The sequence below is a fragment of the Macrotis lagotis genome, chromosome 1 (genome assembly GCF_037893015.1).
Source record: "Macrotis lagotis isolate mMagLag1 chromosome 1, bilby.v1.9.chrom.fasta, whole genome shotgun sequence".
NCBI lineage: Eukaryota > Metazoa > Chordata > Mammalia > Peramelemorphia > Peramelidae > Macrotis > Macrotis lagotis.
Window position 1 is genome coordinate 61,732,465 of NC_133658.1, and position 26,211 is coordinate 61,758,675.

The window sequence follows — 26,211 nt, forward strand, 5'->3', positions numbered from 1 at the left end:
ATGTTGAATTCATAAATTTGCAAATGAATGAATGTGGAAAAACTTACCATTACATGTAATTGGAAAAATAAAACAAAATTTCAATTAAAAATAATTGGGGTAGAAAAGCCATTTTTATTATATTCTTTTGTTTTATACATGAGCAATTAATATTTTTTCAAATGGTTGAGTTCTGTTTCTGTATGAAAGGTGTTTTGCAATTGTGTTCACATAGCCTTTGGGTTTGACTTGGTAATTAGAGTTGCAAGTAATTTATATCTGCAGATAATTTAAATGTAATTTCACATATCTCTTCCTGTTGAATTCTGTAGGTAATTTAACCTAATGTGGGTTTATTTATACCCTGCAACTAGTTGTTAATTTTTCAATTAGTTTTTTTTTTAAATTGATCATCTGGAATTCTTATATATAAGTATATATAAAATCTTATCATCTGGAAAGAGTGTTTTGTTGCCTCATGGTCTGTTTTTATTCCTATAATTTTTCTTTTTTGCTACAGTTAGAATTTCTAATATAATATTTAATAATAACAGTGATAGTGGATATTCTTGTTTCACCTCTAATATGACTGAAAAGACTTCTGTTTATGCAAATTACAGAGAATGCTTATTCTTGGTTTTAAATTGATACTACTTATTTTTTAAAAAGTTTCATTGATTCCTAGGCTTCCTACTGTTTTGACTAGGAATAAGTAGTATATTTCATCAAAAGCTTTTTCTTCATTTATGGATACAATCACATCAATTTTGTTCTTTTTGTTATTGATACAGTCAATTATGCTGATAGTTTCCTAATACTGAACTGGCCCTGAATTTGTTATAAAATTCTGTTTGGTCATAATATATGTTCTTTGCTGTAATCTTCTTGCTAGTATTTTATTTTAAATATTTGTCTTGATGTTCATTAATAGAACTGGTCTAGAACTGTCTGTTTTTCCTGGTTTAGGTATAAAAAAATTTTTTGTTATAAATTTTGTAGGACTCTATTACCTAATTGTTTTCTTTTCTTTTTTTTGCAAGGCAATGGGGTTAAGTGGCTTGCCCAAGGCCACACAGCCAGGTAATTATTAAGTGTCTGAGGCCACATTTGAACTCAGGTACTCCTGACTCCAGGGCCGGCCCCTGATTTGTCTTATTCTTAAATCAAATTAATCCCCCAAATTAACTCCTCCCCTAACACTAGCCACTAGTTTATAAATTCAATGGCTTGTTTATTTTAAGTTTAACTTTGATTCATTTCTATTTTGATTTTCACAATTTCCATTTTGGTGCTTAATGAGGGATTTTTAATTTGATCCTTTTTTTTTTCTTTAGCTGCAAGTCAAATTAATTGATCTGTTCTTTCTCTCATTGATATACATGTTTAGATATACAAATTTTCCTCTAAGTATTACTTTGGTTGCTCCTATAAATTTTTGTATGTTGTCTCAATATTACCATTATCTTTAATTAAATTATTGTTTCCATTATTTGTTCTTTGACTCACTCATGTGGGATTAGATTATCAAATATTCAATTAAATTTTTAAGTTTTCTTTCTACAACCCCTTACTGAATGTAATTTTTATTGCATTATGATCTAAAAGGGTATGTTCAATATTTCTGCTTTTCTGCATTGTTTGTAAAGCTATTATGTTCTGAAGGTGTCTTAACAGCTGAGAAAAAGGCATTTTCCTTTTGTTGCTACTATTTAGTCAAATCAAGTAGTGTCCAACTCTTCATGACAAAAGAGTTTTCTTGGCAAAGATCCTAGAGTGGTTTTTCATTTCCCTCTTTAGCTCATTTTACAGATGAGGAACTGAGGCAAATAGGGTGAAATAACTTGTCCCAGGTTGCAGTTACTAAGTGAGGCCAGATCTGAACTCAGGAAGATGAGTTCAGCACTCTATGCATTAAGCCTTCTAGCAACTGTATTTCCTTCTATCCCTATTCAATTTTTTCCAGTGGTCTATCATATCAAATTTTCTCAAATTCTATTCATCTCTTTAGCTTTTTTTTATGCTGATTAACTAATTCTAGGAAGGGAAAGTTGAGGTCCCTCACTAGTATAGTTTTATTGTCTATTTACTCCTTTTCCTTTAAGAACCTGGATGCTCTTCTGTTTGGTGCATATATGCTTAGTATTAATATTTCTTCATTGTCTGTGGTACCTTTTAGCAAAATTTAAGCTTCCCTGCTAATCTCTTCGAATGAGGTCTCTTACTTTGCTTCTTGTTTTGTCTGAGACTGATTCCTAACACTGCCATTTTTGCTTCTGCTAAAGTGTAACATTCTATTCTGGTCCCTTATTTTAACTCTATACATGTCTTTCTGTTTTAATTATGTTTCTTATAAACAACATATTTTTGGATTCTGGTTTCTAATCTATTCTTCCAACACCTTAACATTTTTGGGGTAACTTCATCTCATTTTCCTTCAAAGTTACAATTACTAATCATGCATTTCCTGCTAATCTATATTTCCCTTTTCTTCTTCACTCTTTTTTACCTGGATCTCTCCTCAAAAGTCTGCTCAAGAACATCAATCCCTTGCAATCATAATTCCTTTTCACTCAGTACTGCAGTCCGGAACTGGGTATGGACAATAGAGTCAAATAGCTCCCGGTCCTACATCCAGTGAGAGCACAGAGGGTCCCCTTGTACTCTCTGACCAGCTGCCTGATGCCCTTTCTGTATCTGGTTTGAGATCTCTTGAAAGTGCTATTGCTGTCATCCCTACTCAAGGCCCAATGCTGATGTTGTCAACACAAGCTCTTTAGGCTAGCCCACCTGTGTGTGTGTCAGAGACTTCTTCCAACCTTTTAAGTAGGAAAAATGTTTCATCCTGCCCCCCAAATTGTGCTCATTAGGCAGTCTTTGATAACTCAGGTTTGCCTCCATATTACAAGAAGGCATCAGAAAAGAATTACCAAAACAATGGGTAAGTAAAATTAGAGTATACAAACCATCAATCGACAAGCATTTATTAATCACTGTAAGTGATTAGTATTAGAGATACAAGGAAAAAGCAAAACAATCCCTGCCCTTAAAAAACTTCCATTCTAACATACATACACAAATCACAAGCCACAAGAAAATACGAAGTAAAGGGAAATCTTAGAAGAGATGGTGCTGGCAACTTGGAAAATTCAAAAAGGCCTCTTGGAGGAGGTAGCATTTAAGCTGAGTCTTGAAGGAAGCTAGGGATTCTAAGAGTTTGAAGGTGGGAGGGGAGGATAGCATTATAGGCAAGGGGAACGATCAGAAAGGCATAGAATTGGGGTATATGAAGTAGTAGAATATAAAAATGGGAAGAGCTAGCTTATGAAGAGTTTAAATGACAAATAAAAGACTATTAAATGACTGTGGCAATTCTATGGAGAATAGAAGGACTGAGGAGAGAAGAAGGGAAACTAGTAAGAAGGCTATGGAATTTGGCTAAGTAAACGGTAAATGATGAGCAAGATTTAATTAGAATTCCCAAGAAGAGATTTTTTTTAACTTTAAAATATTTTCAAAAATGAAATGAGGGGCAGCTAGGTGGTACAGTGGATAGAGCACCAGCCCTGGAGTCAGGAGGACCTGAGTTCAAATGAGGCCTTAGACAATAATTACTTAGCTGTGTGGCCTTGGGCAAGCCACTTAACCCTATTTGCCTTGCAAAAATCTAAAATAATAAAAAATAAAAAATGAAATTAACTATTAGAAGAAAAGAACTGTTTTAGAAAATGCCTATTTGTAAAGGACTTAGCACAATAATTGACAATTAACATTATATAGATATTATATTAGCTATCATCAACATCATCATCACCACCACCAAACCAAGGGTATATCTTCCTGTCAGAAATGAGAGGCCATTCTCTACTGCCATTAATGTGAGTTCCATTTGAATTTTCTTTTAAGATTTGTTGAAATAGGATGGCTGGAGGGCAGCTAGGTGACACAATGGAGAGAGCACTGGCTCTGAAGTCAGGAGGTCTTAAGTTCAAATATGAACTCAGACACACAATAATTACCTAGCTATGTGACCCTGGGCAAGTCACTTAACCCCACGGCCTTGTAAAAACTTAGATAAAAGAAATAGAATGGCTGGGTTCTTGTTTTGTTTGTGATTTTTGTCTGTTTGTGATGTATTTGTAGGGATAGGTGACAGATGATATGATTTTTTTTTAAAGCACTAATCTCTAATCTAGTACTGATCCTTGATTTAATGGATGGAAATTGTAAAAATGTTTATTTTGCCTTAAGGTAAAAAAAAGCCATACAACAATTAGAGTTAACCAAAAACTATTAAGTTTTCTTGCAAAGTAGTTCCTCTTCAAAGGATGTATTCAAGCAAAAGATTGGATAACCATTTGCCAAGTATATTGTAGACACTTTTTTTGAAGTTTTTGCAAGGCAATGGGGGTTAAGTGATTTGCCCAAAAATCACAGAGCTAGGTAATTATTAAGTGTCTGAGGACGGATTTGAATTCAGCTTCTCCTGAATCCAGGGCCGGTTCTTTATCCACTGTGCCACCTAGTCACCCCTTAGATATATTTTTTTAGGTACAACTAGGACCATATGAAATGTGAGATCTCCTCCCTATTCTGAAATTCTTGGCTGTTCTATTTGCATCAGCATAAATCAAGTCACAAGGGAAAAATCACACATAAGACATCACAGATCTTTCTGCAACACAAGCTTTTACATTAGAGCTAAAAACCCAACTCCAATTCTCACCAAGTGGACCTTATTATACAGTATAAATAAATGTGTTAGTTGTACCAAATTGAAAATCAACAATGGACTTGATTTATTTTATAACACAATACATTACAAATAGATATTTTTTAGAAAATCATTATTGAATCACTAAGTTTCAGGCTACAAAATCTGAATAGTTTTAATGTTTTACATTTTGCTAGAATGGTTTAAAGAAATGGTGACTGTCCAATTTTCTATATACCATTAATATTTTTATATCTTATTGAAGTTATTGTCACCTGTAAAAATGGTATAATACAAACATGAGCAGCTAGGCAGCAGGGGACAGAGTATCAGTCCAGGAATCAGGAAGACCTGAATTCAAATTCAGCCTCAGACACTTAACACTTACTGGCTGTGTGACCTTGGACAAGTCCCTTAACCCCTACTGCCTCTCATCCAAAGCCATCTCCGATTATCCTGATTGATATCTCGCCACTGGACCCAGATGGCTCTGGAGGAAAAAAGTGAAGCTGGTGACAACACAGTATCCCTTCATTCCGATCCAACTCTCATGCTTGTCATGATATCACTTCCTTGATGTCATGCTCTACTTCAAGTATGAAAGACAAAACAAACTACAAACATAACATGCTAATCAAAAAGCAAAGAACACTAATGGTAAGCTTATTTTGCAAATCTTATAATCAAGGAAAATGACAACTGTTGAAAAGGTGGTGGAAAGACAGGTCAATTAATAGATTACTGGTGAACTAGTCAAATATCTGGAAGAACGATTTCAGAAACTATTAGAAATCATTCAATTGTGAATACTCTTTGAACCAGTGATACTATTATTAGAAATACAATTCAAAGAGGCTGAAAACAGAAGGAAGGAAAGAGACCACCACAGTACAAAAATATTTTTATCATCACTTTTAAATAAGGTAAAAAACATGCATTAGTCTTGGCAGGTATACTCCCAGATAGTTTATGCTGTTTATTGTTATTTTAAATAGGGTATTTCTTACTAGCTCTTCTTGCAGCGGGTTTTTTTTTTTTTTGGTGATAAAAATGCTGATGATTTATGTGCTACTTTGCGAAAATTACTGTTCCAACTGACTTTTTAGTTGACTCTTGGATTTTCTGAGTATATCATCATATTGTCTACAAAGAGTTAATTTTATTACCTTACTGCCCATTCTGATTCCTTCAATTTCTTTTTCTTCTCTCATTGTTACTGTTAACATTTCTAATACAATAATGAAAAATATTGAGTGCTTTCAGGCTTTTTATTTCACTCCTGATCTTATTAGGGAATGCTTCTAGCATATTTCCATTACAAAAAAATGCTTGTTGATGGTTTTAGGAAGATGCTTCCTATCATTTTAAGAAAAAAAATTCCTTCATACCTATGTTTTTCAATGTTTTCAATGGAAATAAGTGTTGTATTTTGTCGAAAGTTTATTTCTGCATTTTTTGATTTAAATATGATTTTTATTGCTTCTGTTATTTTTTTTTTTTGGAGTAGGTTGAAGAGACCAGTCTCCGGCTTATTTCTTTTTTACCTAGCCTTAATCACTGAATAGGGTCTTCCTCGATCAAAATGAGAGTGTTTAAAGATCTTCATTTATAAAAGTCTCCCACTGCATCCAGGGTCACATCTAGTCTTGCAATTCACTTGCATGGTATGATCCTTCTAGAAGTACAAGCAACAACAATCACAACCCTAATCCACACCTCTTCTGAGAATTCCTTCCTGATCATCTTTCCTTACCCTCTCATTCCTTAATTTACCCTCCCTTCTAAAAGTCTTTCCTGCATCCTTTTCCTAGGACATTCTATTTCTCTTTAAGTTTAGACTTTTACACAATTCTGGCTATATTCATTATTCCTTCCTTAACCCAGTTCTGTTAAGAATAAAATCCCAGCACTATCAATTCTCCAGTCACTTATATCTCCACTTGTAAAAGTTCTTCCATTCAGAGCTCATTTTTCACTAAAAGGTAAACATTTTAATTAAATTACAATTGGTTTTATAATTAAATTATAATTGGTTTTTAATATTTACCCTCTTATCTTTTTCCTAATCTATTAAATCAGGTTTTTCATTCAGTTCTGATCTTTTCTTCATAAATACACACAAGTTCTTTAGTTCATTAAATATCCATTTCTCCCCCCATTCAGAATTACAGTTTTGCTTGTCTTTGCTTGGTTGCCCAATGCCCTTTGGGCTTTTAATGTAAAACTTGCTAAATCTTGTATTATCCTTGGCTCTAGTTCTACAGTATTTTTTTCCTAATTGCTTGTAATATTATTTTCTCTTAGACATGAGAGCTTTGAAATTAGCTATGATGTTTCTGTAAGTTTTCATTTGGGATCTCTTTCATTCTAAAACATCAGGGCAATCTTCCTAAACAATTTCTAGAATTACAGTGTCTAGATCATAACCTTCAGACAGTCCAACAATTCTTTTATTGTCTCTCCTCCATCTGTTCATGAATTCAGGTTTTTTTTTTTGTTTTTTTGCAAGGCAACAGGGCTTGCAATGTCACACAGCTAGTGTCTGAGGCCAGATTTGATCTCAGGTCCTCCTGACTCCAGTGCAAGTGCTCTATCCACTGTGCCACCTAACATTTGTTTTTCTAATGAGATGCTTTACATTCTCTTTGTTTTGTTTTATTATTTCTTGTTTTTTTTTTTTATTAAATCATAAGCTTCTTGTTGCCCAACTTAATTTCTACGGAGTTAATTTCTTCTGTAAATTTTCACATCTCTTTTTCCAATTGTTTGGCTTTCTTTTCATATACTATTTTTTTTCTAATTTTCCCTCAACTTCTCTAATTTGATTTTTAAAAGTCCCTTTCAAGTTCTTCCAAAAGTTTTTTGGGCATGATCATTTTACTATTTTCTTCTGAGTTTGAACCCAAATCTTCTAGTATCATCATAGTAGCTATCTATAGTTATGTTCTCTTTTGCTTACTCATTTTATTGATTTTTAATTTTTTTAACAGCTATTCTTGTCTATTAACTTTGGGTTAAAGTCAGGCTATATTAAAGTTGGATTCCAGTCCTGAGGTATGAGGGATATCTCAGGCTTCAGGTTTTTTTGTGCTGTTGTTTTCCAAATTCTATCTGGCATTCTGATTTCAGGTATTCAGCAATGTTGTCACAGCAAATGTTCTTACTTCCTGTGGACCCACCCAAGGCAGCAAATTTTGTCACCTCTCTTCCCCTGGAATCAGTCAGGGACACTCCATTCTCTTGTGAAGGCCCACAGTCCAACAGGGTTCCTGATCTCTGCAACTGCAATCCCCCACAACATGTATGCACCTTCTTTGCCCACAGCCCAGGGCTGCATCTGGCCAGCACACTTGGGCCCAGCTTCCAAAGCCAAAGAAGGCCCCTGCAATCTTCCCTTGATGAGGTTTATCACCCCTCTCCTATCTGAGTTTCCTGAAAGTTCCAGAAGCTAGGGTTGCTTGAGATAATAGCCCTAAGGGTTTATAGTTTGTTGATACAGGAGGTGGAGTCTTTCCTAATAGCCTCCCACTCTCTCTTTAAAATTTTTTTTTTTAATTTAAGGCAATAGGGTTAAGAGTGACTTGCCCAGGGTTAACAGTGGCTTGCCCAAGATCACACAGCTAGGCAATTATTAAGTGTCTGAGGCCAAATTTGAACTCAAGTTCTCCTCACTCCAGGGCCGGTGCTCTATCCAATGTGGCATCTAGATGCCCGCCAAGTTCTCTTAGGAGAACTGCTTTACCCTGAGTTTCAATGAGTTCTGACACTCAAAGTTCACTTTGAGGCATAATTTTATATCAATTGGGGGGGGGGGGATTTAGGAGAGCCAGATGATTTCCTGCCTTATTCTGCCATCTTCTTAGAATCCTTCTTAGAACTGAATATAAAGTGAATGCTTCTCTTTTAGGGAATAATTGAAAAAAATAGTAGTGTAATTATTATGCCTGAAGAAATTATGAATGGGCAAAGTTTAGTTAAACTTGGAAGGACAGAATGAAGTTGGCAAAAACATTAAAACATGTTAAAGGAGAATAACGCTAAAAAACTTAATACACAGAAGCCAATTGGTGAAGTAGACAATACAATAGGGCCTAGAGTCAGGAAGACCCAAACTGAAATTTGATCTTGGACATATATTAGCCTCCAAGAAAAATAGGAATTGGTCTCAGGCCATGGAAGAGCTCAAAAAAGATTATGAAACTCAAATAAGGAAGATAGAGGAAAAATTGGGAAGAAAAATGAGCACAATGTGGGAAAACCATGAAAACCAAGTCAGCAGCTTAGTGAAGGAAATACTAAAAATTATCAAAGAAAACAAGTTTAAAACCAGTTTAGATCAAGTGGGAAAAGCAGTCCAAAAGGCCAGTAAGGAGAAGAATGCCATAAATAGCATAATTGGACAGATGGAAAAGGAGATAAGAAAGCTCTCTGAAGAAAACAACTCTTGAAATGTAGAATGTAGCTAAAGGAAGCTGATGACTTTTTTTTGGGGGGGGGGGTTGCAGGGCAATGGGGTAAAGTGCCTTGCCCAAGGTCATACAACTAGGTAATTATTAAGTGTCTGCGGCCGGATTTGAACCTCCTGACTCCAGGGCTGGTGCTCTCTCCACTGCGCCACCTAGCTGCCCCAAAAAGCTGATGACTTTGCAAAAAATCAAAAAACAAAACCAAAAAAAAAAAAAAAATGAAAAACTAGAAGAAAATGTAAAATATCTCATTGGAAAAACTGACCTGGAAAATAGCTCCAGGAGAGATAATTTAAAAATTATTAGGAAAAAAATAAGAATAAAAAAAATTATTAAAAGGTTACCTGAAAATCATATCCAGGAAAAGAGCCTAGACTTCATTTTAAATCAATTTCTCTAGGAAAAAACTCTGATATCCTAGAAGCAGAAGGTAAAATAGAAATTGAGAGAATCCACCGATCATCTCCTGAAAGACAACCCCCTTAAAAAAAAAAAAAAACTCCCAGGCATATCATAGCCAAATTCCAGAACTCCCGAGTCAGAGAAAATATTATAAGTAGGTAGAAAGAAACAATTCAAATATTGTGAAGCTACAGTCAGAATAACACAGAATTTAGCACTACATTAAGGGCTCATAGGACTTGGAATATGATATTTTGGAAGGCAAAAGAGCTTGGATTATATAACCAAGAATCAACTGCCCAGCAAAACTGAGCATCCTTTTTCAAGGGAAAAGATGGACTTCCAATGAAATAGGGGACTTTCAAACTTTCCTGTTGAAACAACCAGAGCTGAACAGAAAGTTTGATCTTCAGGTACAGGACTCTGGCAAACAGTTAGAAGAGGCACGTGTAGACAAGGTATAGGAAGGCATAATATAAAAGATGGAGTTAATGGGCAAAAAAGGAATGTACTGAGAGAAAGGGAAAGGAAAGGGAGAATGGGATAAAAGAGTCTAAAAAAAGCTCTTGCAATGGAAGCAGAAGGGGGGGTGAGGTGTGAGTCTTCATTCTCAACGGAAATGACTGGGAGAGGAAACAACATACACATTCTATAGACTATAGAAATCTATCTTACCCAAGAGGAAAGGGATGAGAGAAAGGGGACTGGGGAGGGGAGGAGAATATAGGAGATAGAAGAGAGGGGAAGATCATGGGAGAGGGTAGTCAGACACAGCACACCTTTTGGGGGGGGCAAGGCAATTGGGTTGGGTGACTTGCCCGGGATCACATGGTTGCATGGTTGTTGGTCTGTCTGCGGCCAGACTGTGCTCGGATTCTCCTGGCTCCAAGGCCAGCACTCTGTCCCTGTTGAGCCACTTAGCAGCCCCACAACATACTTCTGAGGAGGGATACTACACAGTAGTGGGGAAGAATACATGCAATACTAACTGTGAAAAATTCTCTGATGGACTTATGACAAAGAATGTGATCCATCGAAGAGGCAGAGCTGATGGTTATCTGAACACAGACTTAAGTACAATTATTTTTTTCATTTTCTTTCTCTTTATTTTTCATAATATTTCTCTTATCTTTGTGAGGGGAGGGGAGTATTATGTTTACTTTTATAGAAAGTCTATCGCAATGATGTGTAAATAAATACATTTTTCAAAAAAAGAGAGAAAAGTTAAATTATCAGCACCAATGAAAATGAAATAAAACCAGTTAGGGATTATTTTTCCCAATTATGTGCCAATAAATCTGATAATCTAAATAAAATGGATGAATATTTATAATACAAATCATCCAGATTAATAGAAGTAAAATACTTCAGTAATTCTATTATAGAAACAAATATTGCAGTAGTCACAAATGAACTTTTTTGTAAGGTGTTTGCAAGGCAATAGGGTTAAGTGACTTGCCCAAGGTCACACAGCCAGGTAATTATTAAGTGTCTGAGGCTGGATTTGAACTCAGGTCCTCCTGACTCCAGGGCCCGTGTTCTATTCACTGCACCACCTAGTTGCCCCTACAAATGAACTTTATGACAAAAAAAATCTTCAGGATCGGACAGATTTACAAGTGAATTCTAAAGATTTTCAGAATAATTAATAGCAATGCCGTAGAAATTATATGCAAAAAATAGTTAAAGAAGGAGTCCTACACCGAATTCCTTCTTTGACACAACTGTGGTTTCCATACCTAAATCAGGAAAAAAGTAAAACAGAAAAAAAAAAACATAGACCAATTTCTCCAAAGATTACAGATATAAAAATTGTTAACAAAATTATTAGCAAAGAGACTACAGCAATATATCACAAAGATCATACAATATGACCAAATGGGATTTATACAGGACTGCAAGGCCAATTCATTATTTAGAAACTATGAGCATAATTGACTACATCAAAAACCAAGACAATAAGAATGATATGATCATGCGACAAAATACATCACCCATTTCTATTAAAAAAACACTGGAAAGCACAGAAATCAATGCAGGTTTTCCTAAAGTGTTAAGTAGAGAATCTATTTAAAACCAAAAATAAGAATCATCTGTAATGGGGATAAACTAGAGGCCTTCGTCAATAAACATCATTATTCACTATAGTATTAAGACAAAAACAAAAAGTTGAAAATAAGACTGAGCAACAAGAAAAAAAACTATCACTCTCTGCATTTATGGAAAAAAAATTAACTACTTTAGTAAGGATGCCAGATATAAAATAAATCTACAAACATTAACAATATTTTTACATAAAAAAACAAAAGCCAGTAGGTAGAGAAATAAGGCAAAATTACATTTAAAACAACTGCAAACTGGGGCGGCTAGGTGGCGTAGTAGATAAAGCACTGGCCTTGGAGTCAGGAGGACCTGGGTTCAAATCCAGTCTCAGACACTTAATAATTACCTAGCTGTGTGGTCATGGGCAAGCCACTTAACACCATTTGCCTTTCAAAAATCTAAAAAATTTAAAAAAACAACAAAAAAAACTGCAAACTACATGAAATACCCGAGTCTTCTGCCAAGACACTCTAAGGAATTATATAAACATATTTATAAAAACACTTTTTATACAAAGATCTGAATTTGGAGAAGTATTAACTGCTTAACAATAGACCAAGCCAATATAATAAAAATAACAACACTACATAAATTATTATACTTAGCCAATTAAACCTCCAAAGAATCTAGAAAAAAATAATAAAATTCATCTGGAAGAACAAAAGGTCAAGAATATTAAGGTAATCAATGGGAGGAAAAAAGTGAAAGAATCCAGTCTACTATCAAAAACATCTGATACTGGATAAAAAAAGACAAGTTGATAAGTGGAACAGATAGAGATGTGGGTTAAGTGAACAGATGATGCATACAATATACAGAAATAAATGAGAATAATAACCTAGTCTAGATAAATAAACTCAAAGATTAAAGTTGTTGAGGAAAGAATTCACTAAAGGATAAAAACTAAAAAGACAGAAACTACTGTGAAAAGTCTGACAGAAATTTGGCATGATCAACATCTTACAGCATATACCAAGTTAAGGTCAAATAGGTAAATAACTTAAACATAAAGGCTAATTATCACATGCAAATTAGGGAAACATGGAAAATTTCAGTCACAACAATGAATAAGAGAAGAATTTATGACCAAACAATATATAGAAATGAGAAGTGGATAATTTTAATTACATTAAATTAAATTGATTTTGCAAGAAACAAAACAATGCATCCAAAATTAAAAGTAATAGAGAAAACTGGAAGGTGGAGGACAGAGAAGGATTTACAGTAGGGGAATCTACCACCGGTTTATCTGATAAAGACTTCGTCTTTCAAATATATAGAGAATTGAGTCAAATTTATAAGAATACAAGCCATTCCACAACTGATAGTTAAAGGATATGAAGTTTTCAGAAGAAACCAAAGCTATCAAGTCATCCCAAAATGCTTTGTTTAAATCATTAATAATAAGGTAAATGCAAATTAAAGTAAATCTATGTTATCACCTCATCCCTATTAATTTGGCTCATGAGACAAAAAAATGAAAATGATAAATGCTAGAGAGGGTATGGGAAAAACAGTACATCAATCCACTAACAGGAAGGGCTTTAAACTGGTTTAACCATTCTGGAGAACAATTTGGAACTAGGCCCAACAGGTTATAAAACTATATATACCATTTGACCCAACGATAATGCAACTAGGTTTGTATCCCAAAGAAATCAGAAAAGGACCAATATGGACAAAATATTTAAAGCACCTCTTTTTTGTGTTGGCAAAGAACTAAAAATTGAGGGAATGACCATCTATTGAAAGGTGAAATGATGATCATTGTAAAAAATTTTAGCTTCTCTAATTAATACAATGATCCCATGACAATTCCAAAAGACTCATCCATTTTATTCACTTTCTTTATCTAGTCTTAATTTGGCAACAATGGTAAATATGGAAATGTGTTCCACTAGACTTTAAAAGTGCAATGAATATTGTTTTGTTTGCTTTGTTAATGGCTGGAAAGGAAGAAAATTTGGAACTAAAATTATTTTTAAAAAGAATAAAATCACATCGAGCTATAGATTTTAAGCTGTACCTAACATTCATGCTTCCATTACAGTCTTCAATTTCTGGTTTATTTTACATTAGCAAATGTTCATTTTATTTGTAATTTAATATTACAATTTGAAAAAAGAAAATATAATGCTCGTCCTCTTCCATTTTTTATTCTAACCAGTAACCCAGAAGAATTTTATTGTTTTTAACACTTCAATAACTGGCAATTATATCTAGAATTTTGTTTTTTTCTTTAGGTTTTTTTGCAAGACTAATGGGGTTAAGTGGCTTGCCCAAGGCCACACAACTAGGTAATTATTAAGTGTCTGAGGTCGGATTTGAGCCCAGGTACTACTGACTTCAAGGCAACCTAGTTGCCCCTCTAGAATTTCATTGTTAATGATATTTTTCAAACAATTAATGTCTACTAAGGTTGGTTCAAAGATGGCACCAATTAAACTGCTCAAAATGAAAAATGAAATAACGACTTCTGGCCAAGATGGTGGAGAGAAGACAGGCACAGTTCTAAAGTCTCCTGATCTTTCTCTATCTATCGAAACAAACCTCTTAACAGAAATCCGACCCACAAAACCCTGAAAGAAAAGCCAGGAGAACAAACATCTACCTAAGGATTTATCTTCTGCAGCTTTGGGTGAGTTCAGGCAGGTGAGTCCGGGCTCAGAGAGCAGCAGGATCAGCCCCAATTAGCCAGATTAGTAGCTGAATTGGAGCCAGGGAGTCTGAGGGCCCAAGAGATAGACCTGCTGGATCTGCAGTGGGGCTACAACGCGGGGAGCTTCAGGAGGGAACAGAGGCACTGGTGTTGGCACTGACCCTCTGGAGTTTGCCAACAGGGCTGGGGGGGAGAGTTCCAGTACAGGAGAGCTGTGGACACCATCCCTGGGCTCCTCGGGACTGAGGAACTCTGAGTCCACGCCTCCATTGCAGCTGAGGCCCCTTCCCAGAACAAACAATTGCCGACTACCCATGCCTCAGGCACAGGCATGTGAGCAGAAGAACCAGCCCAGCTGACAATAGGGAGAGGAATGACCTCACCCCAGGGTAAAACCCACCATGGATTGAAGGCAGCCCATCATTGATTCAAAAGCTTCAACCCCTCCCTTCAAGCTAAGGGAGAAGGCCTCAATCAAGGTCACAGTCACTCCAGAGAAAGCAACCAGCACCTCCTACTGGCCAGCTAGAGAAACTGCACTCAGTGAGTAAAGCCTCTAGAGATCCCAAGCCCCTGTGAACCAGCCCCTCCCCAACTCAAGGTCTTAGCAAAATGAAGAAGGGTCAGCTCAAAGGTGGATCCATAGAAAAATTCTTGGAAGGAAAAGACCCTAACTCAGAGAGACCTAGACCTTTGAGGAGAATATGATCTGGTCTCCAGTACAGAAAGACTCCCTAGAAGAAATAAGGAAGGAGTTTAAAAATCAATTGGAAAATTTGGCAAAAGAAACCCAAGAGAAGATAAATACCTTGCAACAAGAAAACAAATCCTTAGAAAATAAAATTGGACAAATACAAAATGAAAATAAATCTCTCAAATCCTCAATTGGGCAAATGCAAAAAAAAATAATTCTCTCAAAACCTCAATTGGTCAAATGGAAAGCTCTTTCAAAAGTAGAATTGACTAATTGGAAAAGGAATTGCAAAAGGTTAATGAAGAAAACTCCTCCCTAAAAAAAAAAAAAAGAATGGAGTCTGCAGAAACTAATGACTTCATGAGACAGCAAAAGCCAGTCAAACAAAATTAAAAAAAAAAAGAAAAAAATAGAAGAAAATGTAAAATATCTCATCAGCAAAACCACTGACCTCAAGAATAGGTCAAGAAGGGTCAACGTGAAAATTATTGGACTTCCTGAAAACGCTGAAGAGAAAAAAGCCTGGACTTAATATTACAGGATCTAGTGATGGAAAATTGCCCTGATATCATGGAACCAGAGGGCAAAGTAGCTATTGAAAGAATACATCGATCCCCTCCAGAAAAAGATCCTAAAATGAAAACACTGAGGAATATTGTGGCCAAATTCCAGAACTATCAGATAAAAGAGAAAATTCTGCAAGCAGCCAGAAAGAAACAATTTAAATATCAAGGAGCCACAGTAAGGATTACACAGGACCTGGCTACATCAACATTAAAGGATTGAAGGGCCTGGAACGAGATATTTCAAAGAGCACGGGAGCTTGGAATGCAACCAAGAATCCACTATTTTGCAAAGCTGAGCATTCTCTTTCAGGGAAAAAGATGGACATTTAATGAAATGGAAGAATTCCAAAAATTCCTGATGAAAAGACCAGAGCTAAATAGAAAATTTGGACATAAGATAGGAGGCTCAAGAGACACATGAAAAAGTTAAAAAAAAAAAAGGGGGGGGTGGTAAAAGAAAAAACTGCTATCCAACAAGTTGAAATTGGCTATATCCCAGCATGGGGAAAAAGATTCTCATAAATCTTGAGAATTGTAACTCTAACAGAGAGAATATACCTAGCCAGAAGTGATGGACATTCATGACCTATCCATGAGACTGTTATCCAATGGGATGTAACTGGCTTCAACCCTACTTGGGAGAAAGACTCTAATAACTCTCAAGAATTTTAACTCTATTAGATAGAATGTACTTAGCTAGAAGTGACGGATACTCAGAATTTTCTATGACTCAGAACACTACCTCCTTAAAAAGGGGAACAGGAAGGAGAAGGGAGGAAGGAGGGGACTGAATGGGGTAAATCTCATTACATTAAGAGGTACAAAATACCTATGGTAATAGAGGGGAAGAAGGGAGATGAGAAACACCCGAATCTTCTTCTCACCAGACTTAATTTACACATACTTAGTTAACTTAAAAAACATCTAACATTTCAAATAATAAAAGGGGAAAAGGGGAGTGGGGATGGAGAAAGGGAAAGGGAAGGGGAAGGGAAAATGGGAACAAAAGGAGGAGAAAGGAAAAGGGAAAAAGGCAAAGGGGAAAGAAAGGAGAGGGAGTGACACAGGAGGGCAAAAACACTGAAGGAGTGATATTCACAAACAAAATATTGAGGAATACAGATAAGGGGGAGAAAGGGAGCAAAATACAAACAGAGGGAAGATAGCATGAAGGGCAATAAAGAATTAGTAATCATAACTTTGAATGTTAATGGGATGAACTCTCCCTTAAAATGTAAGCAAACAGCAGAGTGGATTAAAAACCAGAACCCTATATCTCTCTCAACAAACTCAATTTGGATCAATGTACAACATGGAAACAAAATAAAGAATGACAGATTGCTTTCCGTGGGGGGGGGGGAGGTAAGATTGGGAGAAAAATTGTAAAACTCAAATAAAATCTTTAAAAAAAAATGAAATATCAACATCTTACAACCTCATAAGAATCCAGCCTGCATCCAAAAAACATTAAGAGTGAGTTCAACCTAAACTTCTTAACAATACAAATCAAGAAAGCCATCTTTGTATTTGCTCATTTTATCATTCCGTAGTTTTATTTCAGAAGTTACATTAAAAATTAAACATTTGCAGAATATTTCCTTTTTAAATAACTAAAACTGCCCTAAAAGCAAAACAATTTCTACCTATAAATGATAAATAAAATTGCCCCATATGCATATGAGGCACTGAGGGTCTTCAAAAAATCATTTATGGGATGTTTTAGAAAACTGAGTAGACTAAATCTGAGACTTCACTTGACTGCACAATTTTATAATTCCACATAAAAAGAAAAAAATTCTGTTACAGTAACCTAACTCACCCAATTTCATAGAGTTTCATATTGTTATGACAAAAAATGTTTTTCACAGTTGAGGATTACATTCAGAAATATTCACTTTAAATAGCAAGGCAATGGGGTTAAATGACTGTCCAAGGTCACACAGCTAGGTAATTATTAAGTGTCTGAGGCTGGATTTGAACTCCAGGCCCGGTGCTGTATCCATTGTGCCACTTAGCTGCCCCTTAAATGGAGTATTTTAAATTTGAGATTAGTTTCCTAGTAACAGGTTTATATTGCAGTATTACTAAATAACCTGAATAGAAACTAAAACTTCATCCATCTCACCTAAAAGGCCACCACCACAATGCTCAATAAAATTTTTCCTTTAATTCAAACAAAATACAAAGAACCTCAGAGAATTAAACCGGTATCTTTAATACTTGCATGATCCTTCCTTACAAATCTTATCAAGAGAGAATGACAATATGAAAAGCTTAGTATTCAGTCTCTTATTTTTTTTCACAATTGGATGCAAAAGATAGTTTTCAACATTCATACATTTACATAACTGTATGAAATAAATTCTAAAGACACTTGACATAAAATGTGGGAGGGCAACTATAATTTATTATTTTAAATAAGTGATTTTTCTTAACACATAACACATAAAATGGCCAATTCTCTCAAGGATACTCTGTCTATAATCACAAACCTGAGACCAAGGGTCCTGATCTGTAGGAATTCTCTCCACAGGGGCAAGTTTTCTAAAGGATTTGAGAAACATTACCCAACAAAAGAAAAATCTGTCAGTATTCCTTAACGGTCACATGATGGCAATGTTTCTGCCACTACACCTGCTTTCTTGGGAAGGAGAGAGAGAGAGAGAGAGAGAGAGAGAGATCCATCCTTTATTGCAGAAAACAAAATTCTCTTCAAAAGCCTGATACCTTCACAACAGGATGTCCTCCATTAGATGCCTTTACTGCACCCCGGCTCCCTTCAGTTTCATAGTGGGCTCGGTGATGGGTTTTAGGTTGTACTTCTATTTTCAGTTCACACTGTCCAAAATGAGCTGGTAAAGGCCAGTCTAGAGGAGGCAACGAGGATGTGCTACAAAGAAAACACAAAAGTGAATATTGCTTTACCATTATCAAAAAGAGAGAAATTATTTTGCCAGGGATAGCATTCTAACCTAAATGGTCTCAAAACAAAGTATTTAAAAATAAAGACTGTTAAGAAAATCACTTATTTATAATAAAATTATACTTGCCCTTCCATTTTCCTTTGGTTTTTATTGTAAAAAAGAAAATGACTAATATTCTGACCTTTGAGCAGCTTCTGAACTATAATGTTTTTTAAAATAACACCCTAATCTCTTTTTGTTCAGACCTATTATTTTTTTGATAAAAAAGACGAGGAACTTTTCTCTACCAAAGCACATCTATAATTGCCATATTTTATAACATTTAAAGAGGTGCCTGGATTAAATGATTTGCCCAGCCATGTCCAGTATGGTTAAGAGGGAAGTCTTGAGATTGGTCTTTCTGACTTTGAGACCACCTTTCATTCACATGTATAGAAACACAATGGAGCTTATAGGTTGGCAGTCATGTTAGAGAAGGAAAAGAATATAAAATGTGTTCAGGTTAGAAATTCTAAATATATCTTTGTTCTCAAATTCAATCCAACTTCTTCAGTAGACTGCCTTCTCTTATCTCCTTCCTGATAACTTCTCTCTTCCTGTCTCTCCTGCTGCTCCCCTTCTTTAGCCTCTCTTCTCTCTCTTATCCTTCAGTCTCTTCTTTATCTATTGGGTAGAAAAAGGTCTGTGAGCTGTTTCCAACTTTTTTATAAAATAACTCCTTAATTAAAATTTTAATTATCAATATATATGAATCCATCAATCTCTAAGCTGCTTACTTTTTAGAAATGTATAGTAATTCTGCTCATTACTTTCAAAATTATTCTATTTAGGAGTGGCTAGGTGGCACAGTGGATAGAGAACCGGCCTTGGAGTTAGGAGTACCTGGGTTCAAATCCAACCTCAGACACTTAATAATTACCTAGCCATGTGACCTTGGGCAAGCCACTTAACCCCATTGCCTTAAAAAAAAATTATTCTATTTATCAGTACTTTCTGCTCTCAAATATGCATTTAAAAAATATTTCAATGATCATTTGTAGAAGGAAAATCTAAGCCCCCTAATTAAAAACTCCTCCCCAAATAAAAACAAAGGAAAAAAAATTGAAAACCTGATTCTTATTCTAAGAACAATTTAGTTTGATAGAGAATCTATCAAGTAGTTGCAAGTAGTAAGGCTCTTTTTTTGCATGCTTAAATAAAGAATGAAAAAAATAAAAATTAAGCACAGTTAGCCCTTTCTATAGAAATATAGCTACAAAAGAAAACGGATATATACTACAGCTTGAAGGGACAGCAGTCAAGTCAAAGTTTAGGAATAATGAAGATTTGGGCATTTTCAAAAGCAACAAAGAAAGAACCAGGAAACAGGAAGGTTAAAAATTAGGAGGACAACTATTAAAAGGCAAAGGTCCTGAAAAACCCTAGAACAGATAAAATCAAAATTCTAAGTAGATGAGCTGGTGTTGACAATAAATAAAGGCCACCTCATCCCCCGGAGCAGAAACAAAGAAAGATTAGATGAGGGATCTTTTATGTGATATATAATTTAAGGTGTCTACTGAGAGGAAATGAGGGGGGCAGAGCCAAGATGGCGACAAGAAGTGATCCAGTCTTAGGCGCTCTGTGATAAAACTTGAAACTAAGGATTCTAACTAAACTTTCGAGACAAAACCCACAAAGGGACCCATTGAGGCAGTTCTCCCACTCAAGGTAACCTGGAAAAGAGCAGAAAGGCTGAATTCAAAGATAAAATATGGTGTAAAAATATGGTGTAAAAATGGAGTCAATAGAAAAAAAGGGAAATGTAATGGGAGAAAGAAAAAGGAGAGGGGGAATAGGCAAAGATATTTCATATAATAAGATTTTTTTTATTACAATGAGCTATTGCAATGATATGGAAGGGGGGAGGCAAGGGGAATGAGGGAACCTTTGCTCTCATCAGAGGTGACTAGGAGAGGAAACAGCATATATACTCAATGGGGTATAGGCATCTGAAGTAAGAGGGAGGGGGGAGCAGGGGGAAGGGGTGGGGATGTGAATAAAGGAGGACAGGATGGACCATGGGGGGAGAGCGGTCAGATATAACATATTTTCTTTTTTACTTCTTGCAGGGGGCTGGGATTGGAAGGCCTGTCCAGGACCACAGGGCCAGGTGGATTCTGGGCCTGGGGGATGGTGTGGGGGCTCAGGGCTTCTTGGCCCCAGGACCAGGGATCTGTCTGCTGAGCCAGTCAACGACCCTACAGCAGAGTCAGAGCGAAAGGAGAGAGAAAATAGAGTACATGGTAGTGGAGAAATAAGAAAGGAGGGAGTTGTGATCAACAATGGCAACAATGGAAAAATATGGAAGTAACTTTTTTGATGGACTTATCATAAAGAATGAGATCCACCCATGACTCAGTTATTAGTGTTGGAACAAAGACTCAAGCACATTTTTTGTTATTATTATTTGGGGGAGGGTGCAGGGCAAGTGGGGCTGGGTGGCCTGCCTGGGGCCACATAGCAGGGTGATCTTTGGGTGTCTGGGGCTGGATTTGGACCCGGGTGTTCCTGGCTCAAGGGCCAAAGCTCTGTCTGCCACCCAGCCACCCCTACTATTATTACTATTTTATTTTGGGCCTTTTTCTTTTTTTGGTTTTTGCAGGGCAGTGGGGATCGGGTGGCTTGCATGTCACACGGCTGGGTGATTGTTGGGTTTACAAGGCTGGATATGGGCTCGGGTGCTCATGGCTCCAGGACTGGGGCTTAGTCCATTGCGCCACCTGGCCATACCTACAATTGTTACTATTGTGTTTTTTTTTGGTTTTGGTTTTTTTCTCTCCCCTTTGCTTTTTTTTGCCCAAGCGGGTCTATCTATATTCTTGGGGGAGGAGGGGTATTTTGTTTGCTTGTGAACGGGAATATTTTGTTGGTGTTAAGGAACATTTGTACAAAATGAGAATAAAAAATAAATTAAATTAAAAAACAGTACTTAGCACTATACTGCCAAAGAGTAGGAATTCTAGAAATATAATACCCTTTCCCTTAAAAAGTAACCAACAAAGGGCGGCCAGGTGGTGTAGTGGATAAAGCACCAGCCCTGCAGTCAGGAGTACCTGGGTTCAAATCCGGTCTCAGACACTTAATAATTACCTAGCTGTGTGGCTTTGGGCAAGCCACTTAACCCTCTTGCCTTGCAAAAAACTTAAAAAAAAAAAAAAAGTAACCAACAGAATTTCATTAAAGTAAACTATTGTAGATTAATTTAGAAGCATAGATTATTGAGTTTCCTTCTCTACAGGTCCTATAGATTAGGAGATAAATTTGCTCTCATATGAGCCATGCTCCAAATCTTCTGGAATTCCTGAGGCATCCTTAATTAAGAATCTGTGAATATATAGAATTAAGAGGTAAATACTTTGCCACATTCAATATTGAAATTACCACCTTTCACTTTCTTCATTTAGTTTTTTTTTTAAGTATGTATTTGTGTGTGTGTTATCTAAATATCTGTCCATGTTTTTTAAATCTAGTCAGCAAATATGAGAGAAAATGTGTAAGGTTCTGGAAACTCAGAAACACCAAATATAGTTTGACAACATGGCTAACCACATAACATGGACAAATCAAAGTAAGAAGTACAATCACAGGAAAGATAAGGGAGATTTTATACTTGGAAGGAAATAAAACTTCTGAGTGCTGTAAAGGTATATGAGGCCTCCAGGATGACTGGAGAAAGGATCCAAAGCAAGCAGTGGACTGCATAGCACAAATTGGTTAAAATGTAAAGGGATGAAGGGAACTAATAGGAATTAAAGTAGGAAACATAATCAGAAAAAAGAAAGCTGATGGCTTTAAATTGAGGGGAAGCGATCTGTAGTTTTATTCTAGAGGTAACTAGAACCACTGCAAGCTTTTGAAAGAGAGTTTGAGTGTAATGAACAGAATGTGTGGCAAGAGGGAAGAGGGGAAGGAGAAATGAAAAGACAGATAAATCTGCAAATATCAGGACCTGAAGAAAATTCTTTGGAGAGATTTTGAGAGAATGGTTAAAAAGAAGAGAGAATGAAAGCAGAGACCCTGAATAGGAAATCATTACAATAGTTTGGTTAAAAGATTAAAATGGAGATTTGAGAAGTGAATAAAAGAGAAATATAATAAAGAAAATGTCACTCAAGGGGCAGCTAGGTGGCGTAGTGGATAAAGCACAGGCCCTGGAGTCAGGAGAACCTGGGTTCAAATCCAGTCTCAGACACTTAATAATTACCTAGCTGTGTGGCCTTGGGCAAGTCACTTAATCCCATTTGCCTTGCAAAAAAAAAAAATATCACTCATAAAGTTGTTAAGCTTGTACAAAAGGACAAGAGATTTATCATCTGTTTAAAAGAATATGAAAATTTTTATGGCAGCACAAATCAGTTTATTTTTCCTTTTCTTTTTTTTGCTAGACAATAGGGTTAAGTGACTTGCCCAAGGTCATGCAGCTAAAGCAATTATTAAGTGTCCGAGACCACAGGGCCAATGCTCTATCCACTACACCACCTAGCCACCCCCAAATCAGTTCAGTCCTTCAAAGAGGACAAAATAAGTGATAAGAAAGACAAACTATAATGCAGAATAAATTTCTTTATTTTTAGATAAACACTAAAGAAGTTTATCAAGGGAGATTATAACACTTCTCTATCATCTTTGAAAGATTTTCAGGAAAGTTTCAAAGTTCGAGTATTTTTTCCACATTGAAAGTTTCTCATACGTATTAAACATTGCAGGTTCACACCAAATCCATCCCACTCTACCTTCCAAATTCATAAGGAGATTTGTTGAATGCATTAGAACAGGTTTTTTGGGGTTTTTTTTAACCAAGATTCACTGAGCCAGGAGAAAATATCTGCCAAGGGACACAAAAGAATTGACAAGGGAATCAGAAAATAGAAATGACGAAAAATAGAAGAGGAAGGAGAAGAGAGGTAGAGAAGGACAAAAAGGTATAGATAGGAGAGAAAAATTGTTATCGATTTCTCACTGAGTGTTGAACAGATAATTTACTTGTCACCAATGTTCATTGTCAAAGATCAGCTGTTTAGTAGCAGAGTTAAAATCACAACTCTAGTACACTATTATCCTATCACTAACTATACTATAATCTCTCTGCCATTTAAATATTCTACAATTATGGCTAGCTACCCCAAAAAACCTAAAACCCTTGAATTAATACCTTTACCTATATCCTACACTACTTGAATAAAAAAAATTAACTTGGATTTTAAGCTATTTAAAGAAAATGCAATAAATTACTCTGCACAAATGAAGTTACATTAAATAAACTCTATAAACTAAAACTTGATTTATTCCTGTGAAGAAATCAAATTTACTTGTTTGTATTTCCTTACCGAAATATAGGGGTATGGCCAGGCTTTGGTTTATTCCAGGTAAAGTGCGAAGGAACTGAAAGAAATTGGTCACTTGACAAATCTTTCTTTATAGGATGCTGAGACCCAGGGCTATCATCTATGGTAGTATCTAGGGACGGTGATAAATTTCCTTGGTCATCTGAACAGACATCTATTTTTCCTGGTAAAGTGGAAGTTTGATCCTCAGAAGTCTTTCGTGTTTTTAAAGGGATGTCAGTCTCTGCACAGCACTGAAATGAAAAGTGTGCAGGACTCAGGCTTTGCATTCCATGGAGAGAAGTACTTAGCCATGTATCTTCTGTTATACTCCCCCTGGGAGAGTGACCAGGAGAGTGGGTTGGTGAATGATGAGGTGAGAGCGAACCAGCATAACAAATCTCAGCACTGGAGTGTCGGCGCTTCCCACAAGGGGAGGTAGGTCTTGATGAAGGTCTAGATGTTGGTCTAGGGCTAAGCCAATTTTCATCAGTGATACTAGTTCTAGGAGAATGACAAGGAGACTGTCTAGGTGATAATGAGTGCCCAAATCCATATTGCTGTTGCCAAGATTCATCACCAGGGCAGCCTCTTGGAGAACCACCAGGAGAAGCTAAAGGAGACCCAAGTGTAAATCGGGCAGCAGCTTCATTGAGCTCAGACTCTACATCATCATAAACATGAGAGATAGATTCACAAGAAGAAGCATCTGAGAACCAACTCCTGGAGGAAATGCTGCTGGCTGGGCTTGGACTAAGGGATGAGTCTCTGTATGATGGTTCAAGAGGAAGATAGAGATGATCCCTAGAGGGTCTTTCCAAATAATCACCTTCTGAGCCATTTGTATGCAGTTCATCTTCATGAGCATCTATTCCTTGATGACAGTTGGGAGAAATAGATGTAATTTGAATACTTGGGCATTCAAAGGGTTTGGGACCACCTAGTGGACTATACTTAGAGTCCGGAATCTCACAAATCCCTTCATAGTTTTTGTGACCCTGAAGCTGAAGAGGCGGTGATAAAACTGAGGTGTGAGACTGTAATCCATGGTGAGGAATACAGATTGGCTGGTTTACAGTTGATGGAGGTTGATCTACATTAAAGATGTAAATGGATGTACAATCAGCTGATTCAGTATCTGGCAAAGAAAGAAAAAACACAATGACTACAAATAACGTAAATGAGAACATAAAAATTAAAAGTGAATGTTTATTTATTTATGGCAATGGGGTTAAATGACTAGCCCATACAGCTAGGCAATATTAAATGTCTAAGGCTGGAACTGAACTCAGGTACTCCTGATTCCAAGGTCAGTGCTCTATCCACTGTGCCACCTAGCTGCCCCTTAAAACTGAGTGTTTATTAACTGTTATAACATGTTTGGTCCCCAAAGGACAGAAGACCTACTCCCTTTCTATGGAGAAAAAAAGACAAATGGTATGGAATATTGTACCAAATTAAAGAAGCAGTCCCTACACACAACAGGTGGTTATACTTAAGCATTTTTCTTTGTTACAAAGAAGAAATCATGGGGGATGAGGAGGAAGAGGAAAGATAATCATAAAATTTTTAAAAAAGAAGGGATAGAAAGAGGCACAAAATATAAAATTTACAAGTTTTGCAATAACAAAACCACTGAAATAAAATTAAAAGGAAAAGGTTTAACTAGGAAAAAAATCTTCAGATAGGTTGTCTGATAAATACCTCATATCCAAGATTTATAAGAAACTGATTAAAATTTATAAAACTAAGACCTATTCCAGTAGATAAAGATATGTAGATATGAACAGGCAGTTTTCAAAGAAAGAAATCAACCTATTTATAGATATATAAAAATATTTCAAATCATCAATTAGAGAAATATAAATTAAAGCAACACAAGTTTCTACTTCACATTCATCAGCAATTTAGGAAAGATGATTAAAGGGAAAATGACAAATGTCAGGAAGGCTATGGGAAAACAGGAACCCTTATGCACTGCTAGTAGAACTGTCAAGTAGTACAATCATTCTGAAAAGCAATTTGGAAATGTTCCCCCAAAAGTAACCAAATCATACATGCCACGCCACTCAGGAATATCATTAATATACTTACACCTTAAAGAGAACAAAGTAAAGAGAAAAATATGCGTGACATTCTTCATGATAAAATATGGTGATACTCCCCACTGGGGCTAAATTATGGTATATAAATGTAATAAAGTATTATGTGCTATGAATATAATGGATTTATGTACCGCAAAAAAAAAACTGGCAATTTCAGACAAAATTGGAAAGAATTCTATAAAATTATGTAAAGTGAAACGAATAGAAACAGGAGAACAATTTCTAAAATGACATCA

At 36.0% G+C, this 26,211-nt stretch overlaps 1 protein-coding gene across 3 annotated transcripts in view; it reads right to left on the minus strand.

Annotated features, from left to right (window-relative positions):
- NFATC3 (nuclear factor of activated T cells 3) overlaps positions 1–26,211 on the minus strand; it is a 186,703-nt gene that overhangs the window by 98,748 nt on the left and 61,744 nt on the right. For all 3 annotated transcript variants that reach the window (XM_074202066.1, XM_074202063.1, XM_074202065.1), the window contains exons 2-3: positions 23,874–25,008; positions 18,308–18,470 (exon numbers count right to left, since the gene is read on the minus strand). In XM_074202066.1, coding sequence (XP_074058167.1) covers positions 18,308–18,470; positions 23,874–25,008 — 1,298 coding nt within the window. The remainder of the gene's footprint in view (positions 1–18,307; positions 18,471–23,873; positions 25,009–26,211) is intronic.